General features: G+C 40.1%; 1 protein-coding gene across 1 annotated transcript; it reads left to right on the top strand.

Moving 5' to 3' along the window:
* Positions 1-9,696: 9,696 nt before the first annotated feature.
* Positions 9,697-12,544, top strand: LOC125887313 (F-box/LRR-repeat protein 14-like). Its single transcript, XM_049574013.1, has one exon. It carries the CDS (start codon positions 10,492-10,494, stop codon positions 11,701-11,703), a length of 1,212 nt encoding a protein of 403 aa, XP_049429970.1. The 5' UTR covers positions 9,697-10,491; the 3' UTR covers positions 11,704-12,544.
* The last annotated feature ends 759 nt before the right edge of the window (positions 12,545-13,303 follow it).

The raw sequence follows: 13,303 nt of genomic DNA, 5'->3' as shown, positions 1-13,303 counted from the left end.
CCCTGACAGACAGCTGCTGTCCATAATGCCCCCATGCTCTGAAGTATGGATCAGAACAGCTAAAGAGATTTAAAGGGATTACTCCACTCTGCTCAAACACACACATACACACCCACACTTATTCACAAACATGCACTGGAACACACAGTGAGTACACACACACTTCAGATAGATAGAAAAGTGTATGGACTGCCATGCTCCTGTGGTATGAGAGGGTTCGATAATGTTATCGTGTTCAACTGCGCAGTGGTTGACCTCCTGACCTTTGCCCTGCACTTAGCACCTGCCGACCTGATTTACAGATGAGATCAAAGGTCAGAGCCGGGGACTTCCCAGCCACACGCCCAGATGGAGCCCTTTTAGCAGCAGGGACAACACCTGTTAAACACACACGTACTTCAACAATGTGTCCTGTGAAAGACATATTCACCTCAGTGTGATGAATTGAAAAGCATACGTCTCCTGTGAGTAACAATCATCCTGACACACAGAGAAAAAGACGCAACACACACACACACACACTACGCTCTGTTTGACATGTCATGTGAGTTCAGTCAGTCAGAGAGTGTGTGCACCATATGAACGATGACCGGTCACACCTCACTAACTCTGAACACAATGACAGGAGGTCACAGTCACACAATAGTAACTACCTCCAGTGTGTGTGTGTGTCTGTGTGTGTGTGTGAGAGAGAGAGAGAGAGAGAGAGAGAGTGTAAAACATTGCATATGTTAACCATGATGTGACTCAACAGTTTCTATTGTTCAGGGACTTTTCTAGACAGATATCTTCACCCAGAGATTTACCCTTTAAATATATCATGCAAATTCATGTGACGGTCACATGATTGTCATGTGATAATCCTGGCAAAACTTTTTGCTTTTCACTGGGACCATCACATCACAATCATGTGACCAGAGCAAATGTATTCAACGATGGTGTCTTTGTACATACAGCTAAGTCTGAAGAAGAGCATTAGATTAATACGTCACTTGTGGATGTGCTAATGTACACTTAAGAGAGCTACAGTGTGCTGATCTACAGGCCTACTAGGCACAAGCCACAAAACAACCACAAATAGAAACAAAAGAACACAAGGAGATACAGAGGAACTGCAAAACTACAAAAAGGGGCAACCACAGACACAAAACAACCAAAGAGACACAAAGGTAATTTAAAGAGACCCAAAATTCCCTCGATGAGAAACAAAATAACCACAAAACGACACAAAATTACTACAGACACAAAATTACCGCAAAGAGACACAAAACAGCCATAAAATATCAACTAAAAGGGGCAATCACAGACACAAAACAGCGAAAAGGCACAAAATTACCTCAAAAAGCCACAAAACAACCACAAAGAGACAGAAAAGATCACAAAGAGATACAAAGGAACTGCAAAGAGACAAAAAATAACTACATAAAGGGGCAACCGCAGACACAAAACAACCAAAAAGGCACAAAACGACCACAAAGAGACACAAAATTAACAAAGAGGCAAAAAATTACTGCAAAGATATACAACAGGCACAAAATAACAACAAAAGGGCAACCAGAGACACAAAACAACCAAAAAAGACAGAAAATTACCTCAAAGAGAAACAAAATTACCTTAAAACACATAACAACCACAAAATGACAACAAAAAGGGACAACCACAGACAAAACACAACCAGAGACACAAAATTACTTTAAAGAGACACAAAATTAGCTCAAAAAGAAACAAAAGACCACAAAGAAATGCGAAGGAACTGCAAAGAGACTAAAAAGAACTTCAAAAAGGTGCAACCACAGACACAAAACAACCAAAGAGCCACAAACGTACCTCAAAGAGACAAAAAAAAAATCCTCAAAAAGACACAAAACAAACACAAATAGACACAAAAGTCCACAAAGAGATGCAATGGAACTGCAATGAGACAAAAAATAAGTATGAAAAGGTGCAACTGCAGACAAAAAAACAACCAAAAAGCCACAAAATTACCTCAAAGAGACACAAAACAACCACAAAATAACAACAAAAAGGGGCAACCACAGAAACAAAACAACCAAAAATGCACATTATCTCAAAGAGACACATCACAACTAAAACAGACACAAAATTACCTAAAATAAACAACACAACCACAAAGAGATGCAAACAACAACAAAAAGAGGCAAAACCACTGCGCGTCTTGGTGGGGCCCTCTGCATGTCTCTGCCTCGGGGCCTAATATCTCATAATCCACCCATGATCACAACTTTTAGATGTTTAGATGTTCTGTTTTAAATGATAAATACATTTTGAATAAATGATAAAACAGATATTGCTTTCTTATACGACACTTTCTCACAAAGTCCGGGACAAATAAATGTAAACGGCTGCAGGGGTTCCAGATTACTTCTCCTGTGCTCTTCTGTGCATGTGTGTGTGTGTGTGTGTGTGTGTGTGTGTCTGTGTGTCTGTGTGTCTGTGTGTGTTGAGCTGTCAGAGGAGATCTGGTGAGAGTGGGCTAATTGGAGTTAATTCACCATCTGTCTGTGGGAGCCAGCAGACAGGGTCATTAGCAGAGACAAGTCCAGCCACAGGGGAGGCCGAGAGGGGAATCACCATCCCTCACTTTCTCTCCCTCTGTCTTTAGTTTCCCTTCTTCCCCTTCCTGTCCACCAAACCCTCTCTTGTCTCCGTCTATCTGTCTCCATGTCACTTTGATCCTCTTTCATCATGTTTTTCAGATCCTGTTGTCAAAATTTGCAAAGTGCAGACTTGAGAAAACATTTTTTTTTAATTCTTTGTTTGACACACTGATTCTGCTTATATGCAGAAGACTGTTGGAAGTGGCGATGATCTAAGCTGGTGCTGAGAGTGATCAGTGGGAGAGCTTTTTTCTTTTTATTGACTGGTTTGTCATAACAGCGCTGCCCTCTGCTGGCCAGATGTGGGCCTGAGATCACAGCACAGAGCAGAGATAAGAGTTTCCTGTCCACCACAGAGAAGACACAGTGTCTTCTCTGTCTGACAAATCTCCATACCACTTCATAAACAAACTCTTAACACATCCAGACTTTATATAATAAGCTTATATATCATAACCATCACAAATGCAGGTACATTTTAGTCTCAGTTTCATATTTAACTTTGCTATAATTTGTCCAGGACCTTTTCTGCGTGTCTTGTCACCTCTCTTTCCCCATATATTTCTTGTATCCCTCCATTATTGTCCATCATGAAACAAAATGTCATTAAAGTGGTATTTTGGAGGGATTTTTGAACATTTTTATAAATTCTCAAATGTTCAAAAATGCCTACATTTAGCACAAAATTTGTGTAACAAAATGGCATCAACCCAAAAGTTGCTGTAATAACTTACGAGACATAAATGAGCATGGGAATGGTCATCATAGGCTTTCTTCATAATGTTCTAAGGCCCTGGTGCTTAAAGAAATCACAGTGTTTATTACAGATTATGACTAGAAAAACTGGACACACATTGCTGAGCTGCATTTCAAATTAATCTCCAGGTTCCCAGCTTTCAGAAGATGTAAACCACTTCTATGAGGCATAAACTGTTGACCTGTACCACCTAAAAAAAAAGACAAAAATGGGTCTATGGTGGGTCTCAGAGGGTTAAAAAACTGAGAGGGAGGAGTACATTGGGATTTTAGAGAGCAAGGAGAGTGATAATTAAATCAAGTTGAGTTCATAGTGAAACTGCACTCTGTACTCCACAAAAAAATCTCGTAAAATGAAACAGGATTATTAACTCCATTACAGATGAAGACCATTAAATCTCTGTGTGTTCATGGAGGGAGGACAGATGATTGAATTTTGAGGCCCACTTCCGACTTGGACCACCCACACAGGTTTGACTGATCTGTTTCCTGGAGATGCTGCGGCTGGAGTCTCTGTGTCAGGCAGGGAATTGTGAAGAGGGGAGGGCAGACTTTAAAAGACAAATATTCAGTATCAGCTGTTTTTGATCTGATCATTCAATTGACCCTCCATACCCAGAGGTAATATTTACCCTTAGTTCTCCTAGAGCAGACAGTGATCATCATAGTCACCAACATACTGACCAGTCAGGCCCTTCTCCTTCTAGTGTCAGTCCCTCCAAGACAATGGACTCAGGCCCTTGTACATGTCTTACACATCATCAGCAGCTATAACCTATAATTTAATTATTATTTATATAGTCAATTGTGCGACATTCTACTGTCTCAACTGCAAAACTGTACAATATGCAACTTGAAGCCCTCTACATGATTGTGCAGTAATAATTCACCTGTGCAATATGTTAACTGCACAATACTCTCTTATCTAATTCTTACCTATTTTTACTCTTGCATTTATATTCAAGACACTTGTATTATGACACACATGTTTGTACATATTTCATATTTTTCTCATTTATTTTACAAAATATATTTCTTATATTTTATATTTATATGTATATATTGTGTCAAGATATACTATGTTGTAGCATAATACACATTTTTTCTTGCATTCTTATTTCTGTTTTCTTACAATTTCTCTTTAACTATATACAGTATAAGAGTAACTGTAACATGTCCCAATTTACCCCCAAGGCTCAATAAAGTATTTCTGATTTCTGATACATGTGGTCTTGTATATTATAATTTGCCCAGAATTAAAGCCTCCATGGGCATTACCCATGCTTCCATGCTTTGTGACCTCCCAACTGGACTGCTGTAATTCTCTTTTCACTTGTCTAAACAAATCTTCTCTGAATCATCTTCAAATAATCCAGAACACTGCTGCTCGGCTGTTAACCAGCTCCAACAGGTCAACCCACATCACTCCCATTTTAGTTTCTTTACTCTGGCTTCCCATCAGGTTCAGGATTCACTTCAAGATACTTGTTCTCACATATAGAGTCCTCCACGGTCAGGCACCTGAGTGCATTAGTGATATCCTCCATTAATATATTGTCAGTAGGTCCCTTGGGTCTTCAGAACAGGATGGACTGCCTGTCCCCTGCTCCAGATTCAAAATAAAAAGTGATCATGCCTTTAAATTTGTGGCTCCAACACTATGGAACTCTCCTCCGTTAGGTTTACAGTCTGCGGTCTCCTTAGAAATTCTTTTCAAAATGGCCTTTGTCCGACCCTAAGTTGTCCAGTGCTTGTTCCCTGGTGTGTTTCTGTTTGGGGCCTCAGTGCACTGTATTTGCTCGATGTTTTACTTTCTTTTTGTTGCCTTCTTTTATTTGTTATATTGCCTCTGTTTTTATGGATTGCATGTTTCATTGTTTCATCGTTTGATTGTATTTTGTGAAACACTTTGTGAATTTCATTTCTCTGAAAGGTGCTATATCAAATACATTTTATTTTAGAGTTATTATTATGACATGCCACAGCAACAACAGATGAATCAATCTGTAGGAAGGCACAACTAAAAGCATTTTCTCAGCTCTACTCAATGGATCATTTTCTATGATGTGTGACATAAATCTTGCCTTTGTGAATTTTAAATATTTTCATCCAAAGACACCAGAACCTTCTCAGTAGGTTTTTTCATCTCTACCAATGCCGGAGTGAATACAGCACAGATGAGTTCGTTCATGCTTACTGTGGTAAATCAAGTACAGCTTTATTTACTTGTTTTTGTCACCACAGACTTTATTTTACACCGACACATTCTTCACTCACCATCTCTACAATACTTTTTGTTTATAGAGGCATTAACATTTATGAGCACATGGGGATTTTGGCTTCTCTCAAACACATTAAACTGCATAAATTCAATGCAACAAATAATGTTTACAGGTGCTCCACATTACATGGTTGTCGCTGAAAAATAATATAAGGTCTACATTTTGTAATAACTAAAAGTAAAATATGATTTATCTGTGTGCCAATAGTCTGTTCTTTTAATTTATAAATTCACAGCATTAATATATGTGTTATATAACGCACGTAAAATATGATTACATTCTCACTCTCAGCATGTTTTGATAACTTGTACTGATATCGTCTTCTTTGTGTTTTGAATACAGGGGAATATTCTGTTTTATATATGATCATTCTGCTATTTTATTCATATTACAATTTGATATGTTTTCTGGCTCTGTGATTTCTTTTGTTTTAAACAGTCACAGCCTCTTTGACTCCTTGTAAAAACTCTTTACTAAGACGTTCTCTGTGGTGTTGAAGGATTCCGGAGCCAAGAGCGAGACAGGAGCCCTGAGACATGCCAGGAATTGCAGATATTTATTGTTTCAGGGCCCCAAGTGAGCTGTTGTCAGGGGCCCAGGATCTTTAGCAGAGCCCTTGAAGGTCAGAGGAGAGTCTGAGGTCAGTTTAACTTAAACTACAGAAACTTCTCATGGCTGGTACTGCTAAACAGACACATAGTGAAGTTTAGACATTCAAAGATACAATACAAACAGGTCATAAGGCTGGGTTATTCTCATTTTCTCAGACAAACGATTGGCAACAAGATGTCATGCTGTCCCTACACCTTGCCAGGCTGAATCACAACACACCACAGTTAAGTCCCAACATCACTCTTCAACATTTGGTCATTGATGAGAAATAAAAAGTTGCATATTTCCATGTAAAGGGCGGCACGGTTTTGTAGTGGTCAGGACTGTCGCCTCACAGCAAGAGGGTTCCTGGTTTTTGTTGTTGTCATTTTGTCTCTCTTATTGGTTGTTTTGCCTCTTTTGTGTGTCTTTGAGGTCACTTTGTGTCTTTTCTGGCCGTGTGTCTTAGTTTTTGTTTCGACCCTTTTGTGGTTATTTTGTGTCTCTTTGCAGCTGTTTTGCATCTCTTTGTTGTCTTTTTGAGTGTCTTCCTTGTTAGTAGCAGGGACAAGCTTCAGCAAAGGGTGAGATGCACCTGCTAGACAGAGCCATAATCTGTTTAGAGACCAAAAACAAGGAAAACCAATGTCCATATTTAAATGAATAACGTCAGTAAGCATCGGGTAATGTGTGTTTTTTAATCTGATTGAATGATTTTTCAGTCAAAACCTGAACAATAAAGATATGATAGATAAGATAAAGTGTTTTTTGCAGTGCCTTCCGCATTGACTCCACTAGAACTGACGCCAAACTCTGGCTCCTCAGACGCTGTCACTGTAACTGTTTCTTCTTTTAAATCCTTCTGAGACCTCATATGAGGGCATCACATTTCGGGTTTACTTGACCATATACTTAATTCTGCTTAACTCAGACCTGTTGTCCTCATTCGTGGACGCTTTTTTGTGCCACCTAGTGGTAGTAAGAGCACATTACACTAATCCATGTAAAAACAAGATGGCAGCCATCTCTGCCAAGTCAGCAGCAATCTACACAAAAGTGGACAAGGTTTCAAAACCTGATCAGATTTTATGGTTGAAACTTTATTATTTATGATTAATAACATTTGTAGTTTGATATGGCAAAAAATGTGACCAATTTTAGCGACTGTGACAAGTCAAAAAGCTCTGCTTTATTGGATGGTATTTTATTGTGCATTATTGTGTTACTGATGTGTTCACCCTTTGTTCATCTCTGTTAGTGTGCAAACTAGTGAAATGCTTGGTGTCAACATTCAGAGCCCACTGCGTCTCTGCTTGTTCTTTACACACTGAGACACCAACAGTCATGGTACAGCACCTGCTGTTCGTCCTCGCAGCAGCCAGAAGTGACCAGGTCAGTGAACGCCTTGCAGCAGTGACTCCTGGCTTCCTGCCAGGTCAAACATCTACACCAAGCAGTACTCAAGAGGGCGGTAGGTGACACAGCAGAGTTCTCTAGACAAATGTGCTTGTCTCTGGGACTCACGGAGACGGTTTTCAGCTGCATGTGGAGGATGAGGGCAGTTTCTCATGTTGCTGAAAAGCTTCCAACAATAAATATGGTGGCATGGCTCCCAGTTGTAGTCCTCTCCTAAGAGCAAAATATTGAGAACTCCAGAGACGGACTGCACTGAAACATTTATGTTGCTCATCTTTTCTGTGATACATTATTCATTATTCTTTCATGTGAAGATTTTATAACCTCATTATATAAAGGATATAATCAGTGTCAATTGATGATGGAGGCTATCAACATAAGATGTGTCTGATCACACAATAAGGAGCCACCAGCGCACATTAATTATGACTGGTATTTGTAACTAAGGCATTGCTGACCTTTTTTTGTTTGTTTAATTATTGTTTGTTTGTTTGTTTATTTATTTGTTGCAAAATGTCTATTATTAGTATGGAAGCAAGCAAAAGACATAAGTATTTCAATTCTGACACCCACCTAGTATTGAAATTTAAACACCACTAAAGCATGGACGTATTTTACTTTGAAAACCAGGTATCTGAATTTCAAAAGCTGATTTCAATTTTTTTTCATTGTTCACAAAATTAAAATTTTAAAAAATGTAGACTCTCAAAAAATACGCACTTAGGTGCTCAAATTTAATTGGTCAAATTCAGATTTAAAAAATTAAAGTTGAACATTTTAGCACTAATTATGAGGAGCAGTCTGTTTTTTCCCACCATTTTAGTTCATTTTCAGTAACTCCTGTACTTATCGTACTCCTATTGTTACACTCTTAGGCACTGGTTTTTGCTTCTGCTCCTTGTATATTTGGATATTTTGTCAGATATTTAATAGCCTACTCTGTCGTTCTATAACTGGGCCCAGGGAGTGACCCTGACCCCGGGCACCCACTGGTTGTCTGGTTGGCACTGGTTGTGAATCGTTAAAATTGTGGTCAGTGTCCTTAATGTTAGTAAAATTTGAGGCATTCAAGAATTTCCTCAGGATAAATAAAGTTCTACTGAATTGAACTGAATTGAATAGAAATAGCAGCATCAGATACATTACAATCACAACAGCACAAGTTGGATAACTTATGGGAGCCCCGTGTTCTCCACAGTAATGGTCTTTGGGTTTTCCAGCCACTTTCTTGGATCTCATGACTGACAGATCAGCCAGAAGTTGCACTCAGGCTCAAGTACCTATCCTGTCCTGATTAGCCCGAGTGATGGTATTTCAGATTTTTTTTTTTTATCAAATCTTTGGATCTGGTTTCAACCAACCAAACTGAGGCAACCTTCTCCCCCAGTTATTTTTTTAAAAAAATTCTGAAGGATGTTTTTTTCTCAAATCTGAATATAAAATCATTGACAACATATATTTTGAAATCACAAATCAAGAAATTTCATATTTTAATTTCAAAGAGGTGATTTTACGTGCAATAATGTAAATTCTGCCACTCAGCCTGTTTACTTATTATCAAATCTTGATTTCATTTTTTACTGCTTACAATTTATGACTCAGGTGCAATATCAGTATTGTTAAACTGTGCAACATCTATACTTCCATGTGTCAATGATGTAAAATCGTTAATTCAGTCTGTCTCTCTATTATATTATGCTTCCTTATTATATTGCTTTGTGATGTATACTGTTTGCTTATTGTACTGCTCTTTGTTTTTGTACAGTTTACTTACTTTACATATTTATATATTGCTTTATATTGATGTACTGATGATTCCTGTTTGCACTCACTTATCTTATCTTATCTTAAAACAAATAAATTCAGATACATGTTTTTTTTAAGTACAATATTTTAATGCTTTGTAATCAGTGGCTGTTATAGCTGGAATACTTTTGTCTCTCATTTGCTTCCATATTATACACACAATGTAGTTGCATGTGGTTTCAGTACCTACAAACAACATGAATCAAACAACATACAGACTCATTAACTCACACAGCATTTAATACTGTATTGTCACAGTCTTTTCTTGCTGATGTACGCTACAGTATTTTACTACCGCAATATATTGATAATGCTAATACTGATACAGCTGTGTAATGGAGCCAACAGTAATAGTAGCGATACCCATCACCGCCACTAGGGGCCGCTGGCCGCTGGCTAACTCGCTGTAAGCTAACAGAGCTGGTTTATTCATTGTAGCGATCCGGGATGCTCCGACGCTGCTGGAAATGCCTCAGAAGGTAAAGGAGCCTGGCAGTTACCTTTGTACGAGCAAAAAGCTTTGTGGATAAAAGTTTCTGCAAACTAAGAAGTTCTTGGATACGCTTTGTGGTGAGCCTGAGGAACTGAGAGACTGTTTTGGACCGCTTGGACGGGGATGTTGTTCAGCTCCTCACAAGTTTAGACAGCTAACGCTACGCCGAATTTTGCTAACGTTAGCGCAACAGCGTTAGCCTAGCCTGCTAGGTAAATATTACGGCTGCCTCTCGGAGTTTGCTGCATCGTGTCCACGTTGTCAACGTAAGAACTGTGCCGTTAGTAGTCATTTTTTATCACAATTTTATTGAATATAACAGCAAGCTTTGCTCCCACGAGATGGGTGGGTTTTTGTTACGTTACACACAAAGCTAACTGGCTAAGTTAGCCTGTTCGCGTGCTAGCTGACATTAGCTAACGTTGCCGAGCCAGCCAGCAACTTCGGCTGGAGAGTTTCGGCGAGCTAACCACGACAGTGTTGTCGCCCACAGTCAACCTCTGCTGCTAGAAGCAGTCAAGCTGCAGTCATGTTTGAGATGGAGACACATATATCGTGCCTTTTCCCGGAGATCCTGGCCATTATTTTCAGTTATCTGGACGTTAAAGACAAAGGAAGAGTAGCCCAAGTGTGCGCGGCCTGGAGGGACGCGTCCTACCACAAGTCGGTGTGGAGGGGGGTGGAAGCCAAGCTCCATCTGCGGCGAGCTAACCCGTCTCTGTTCCCCAGTCTGCAGACCAGGGGGATCAAAAAAGTTCAGATTCTCAGCCTGAGGCGAAGTCTGAGCTACGTGATCCAAGGTATGCCGCACATTGAAAGCCTTAACCTGTGTGGATGTTTCAACCTCACAGACAACGGACTCGGACATGCCTTTGTGCAGGACATCCCATCCCTGCGGGTGCTGAACCTCAGCCTTTGTAAACAGATCACTGACTCCAGCCTGGGTAAGATCGCCCAGTACCTCAAAAACCTGGAGGTGCTTGAACTCGGGGGGTGCAGCAATATCACAAACACCGGCCTGTTGCTCGTTGCCTGGGGCTTGCACAGACTCAAGAGTCTTAACCTGCGCAGCTGCAGGCATGTGTCCGATGTGGGCATTGGTCACTTGTCTGGCATGACCCGCAGCGCAGCAGAGGGCTGCCTGTGCCTGGAGAAGTTAACCTTGCAGGACTGTCAGAAGCTGACGGACCTGTCTCTCAAACATGTCTCAAAGGGTCTAAACAAGCTCAAAGTGCTCAACCTCAGCTTCTGCGGAGGGATATCAGATGCAGGGATGATCCACCTGTCTCACATGACCCACCTGTGCAGCCTGAACCTGCGGTCCTGTGATAACATCAGTGACACAGGAATAATGCATCTGGCCATGGGCTCCCTCCGGCTGACTGGACTTGATGTCTCCTTCTGTGACAAGATTGGAGACCAGAGCCTGGCTTACATCGCCCAGGGGCTGTACCAGCTCAAGTCCCTCTCTCTCTGCTCTTGCCACATCAGTGATGATGGCATCAACAGGATGGTACGCCAGATGCACGAACTCAAGACCCTCAACATTGGACAGTGTGTGAGGATCACAGACAAAGGGTTGGAGTTGATAGCCGACCACCTGACCCAGCTGACAGGGATCGATCTGTACGGTTGTACGAAGATCACCAAGAGGGGCCTGGAGAGGATAACACAGCTCCCGTGCCTTAAAGTGTTGAACCTGGGACTGTGGCAGATGACAGAGAGCGAGAGAGTGAGGTGAAATCTCTCCTCTGTGGTGTACATGTGTGTCATTGTGTATAGTGCTCAGTTGTGAACTGAGGAGGACTGCCTGTATCCATTCTTAATTTTACCTTCTATACTGTGACTAAAAACAAGAAGAGGGACTCGGCATTGATCACTGGAATATTGTTCACCTGCGCTGCAATACTCCACTCTTAGTTTCCGTCTTGTGCTCTCTTTTCATGATGTGCATTGTTTAATCTCAGCCTGTGTACAGTTCTTACTATCTAGCTACCTCACCCATCGAACACAGGAGTGCCTACTATCGCGGAATACTAGATTACATTGCATATTTTTGTGACTCACACACCAGTGGAGATTTTGATATTTTAAAAACTCTCATTGCAGAAGAATAGCTAGGCATTTTAACTCTTAACAGAAAGGCTGGAGTACCTTGGATTGAAGTTTTGATAGAATATTTTGTTTTGTTTTGGCTGATGTATTTTTTACTTGTGTAACCAATATTTTTTTTTTGTATTGAATGACTGTTGACAAAATTGTACTTCAAATTGAAGTGGGTGGATCACTCCTGTCCGTCTTTGTTTACCTATGTATAGTTGGCTATGTTTCATATTCCTGAGGAAATACGTATGTATCAGATGTTCCAGTATGCTACTCTGTCAAAGGTTTAACAACACAACTACAGTAAGGCGTAGTAATTAACAGCTGCCAAGGCTATATGCAATACCCTAAAACTGTTTAATCAGTGGTTTTTCTCCTGAGGAGCTTCCAATGATAGTGTCAGAGTATTTGTTTAAAAAAGCAGTAATTTAAGATTGTTTTATATTCATACAGTAGTGATATTTATGAATAAAGATGGCAAATATGTTTAAGTTCTGTGTGTTTTACTTGTAGAGTTTGTAACAGTTTTACCAACTATTATTTGATTTATAATTATGACTATAGATCTCTTGTGCAGTTTAGACACCACTTGAAATGTCTTTACTCTGGGAAACAAGTCTTTATAGCAAAGTGTTTTGTGTATGATGCACAAGATAGTCAGAAGAATGCCTTCATGATTTCTTACTATTAGTATCGCAGAGAGGTTACTAAAGATGGAAAGAGAGCTAGAATATTGTACTCAAGTGAAAGTACTTGTGCAGACATTTAAGTATGTGAATGTAAAAAGTAGGTCAGTTAAGATGTACTCTGAGTACACATTACATTTTGAAAAGGGAAGAGGGGGAGGCATCTGTAGGCTGCGTTAAATGTCAATGTACACACTAGTGGAACATTATCAACATGACCTGTTTTGTCCAAACCCACAGTAAATTCCATTTCTGTCGACAGCTCTTTGCAACCTGAACATACAACTGATTATCAGTCACTTTAGCCCACTAGCGAAGGAAAAAGACAAAACTCAGACAATAAATGGCCGACACTAAATAAAGTCTATGAACACCCCACTGGTTGCGGGTGCAAAAAGCATTATTAAGCTACATGAATGAACTAACTTGACACTTCTTATAGAATCACCAGCAGAGTAAAGTCATCACTAATGCAGACAGCATGGAGCTGTCTTAGACTACAGCAAATGCAGCCACAAACTGCACAGTTTTTGTAGTAAAATGTCAGCTCAG

Source organism: Epinephelus fuscoguttatus, linkage group LG4 (assembly GCF_011397635.1).
Source record: "Epinephelus fuscoguttatus linkage group LG4, E.fuscoguttatus.final_Chr_v1".
Lineage (NCBI taxonomy): Eukaryota > Metazoa > Chordata > Actinopteri > Perciformes > Serranidae > Epinephelus > Epinephelus fuscoguttatus.
The sequence above is the reverse complement of the archived record's forward strand: the minus strand, read 5'-3'. Positions and strand labels throughout refer to the sequence as shown.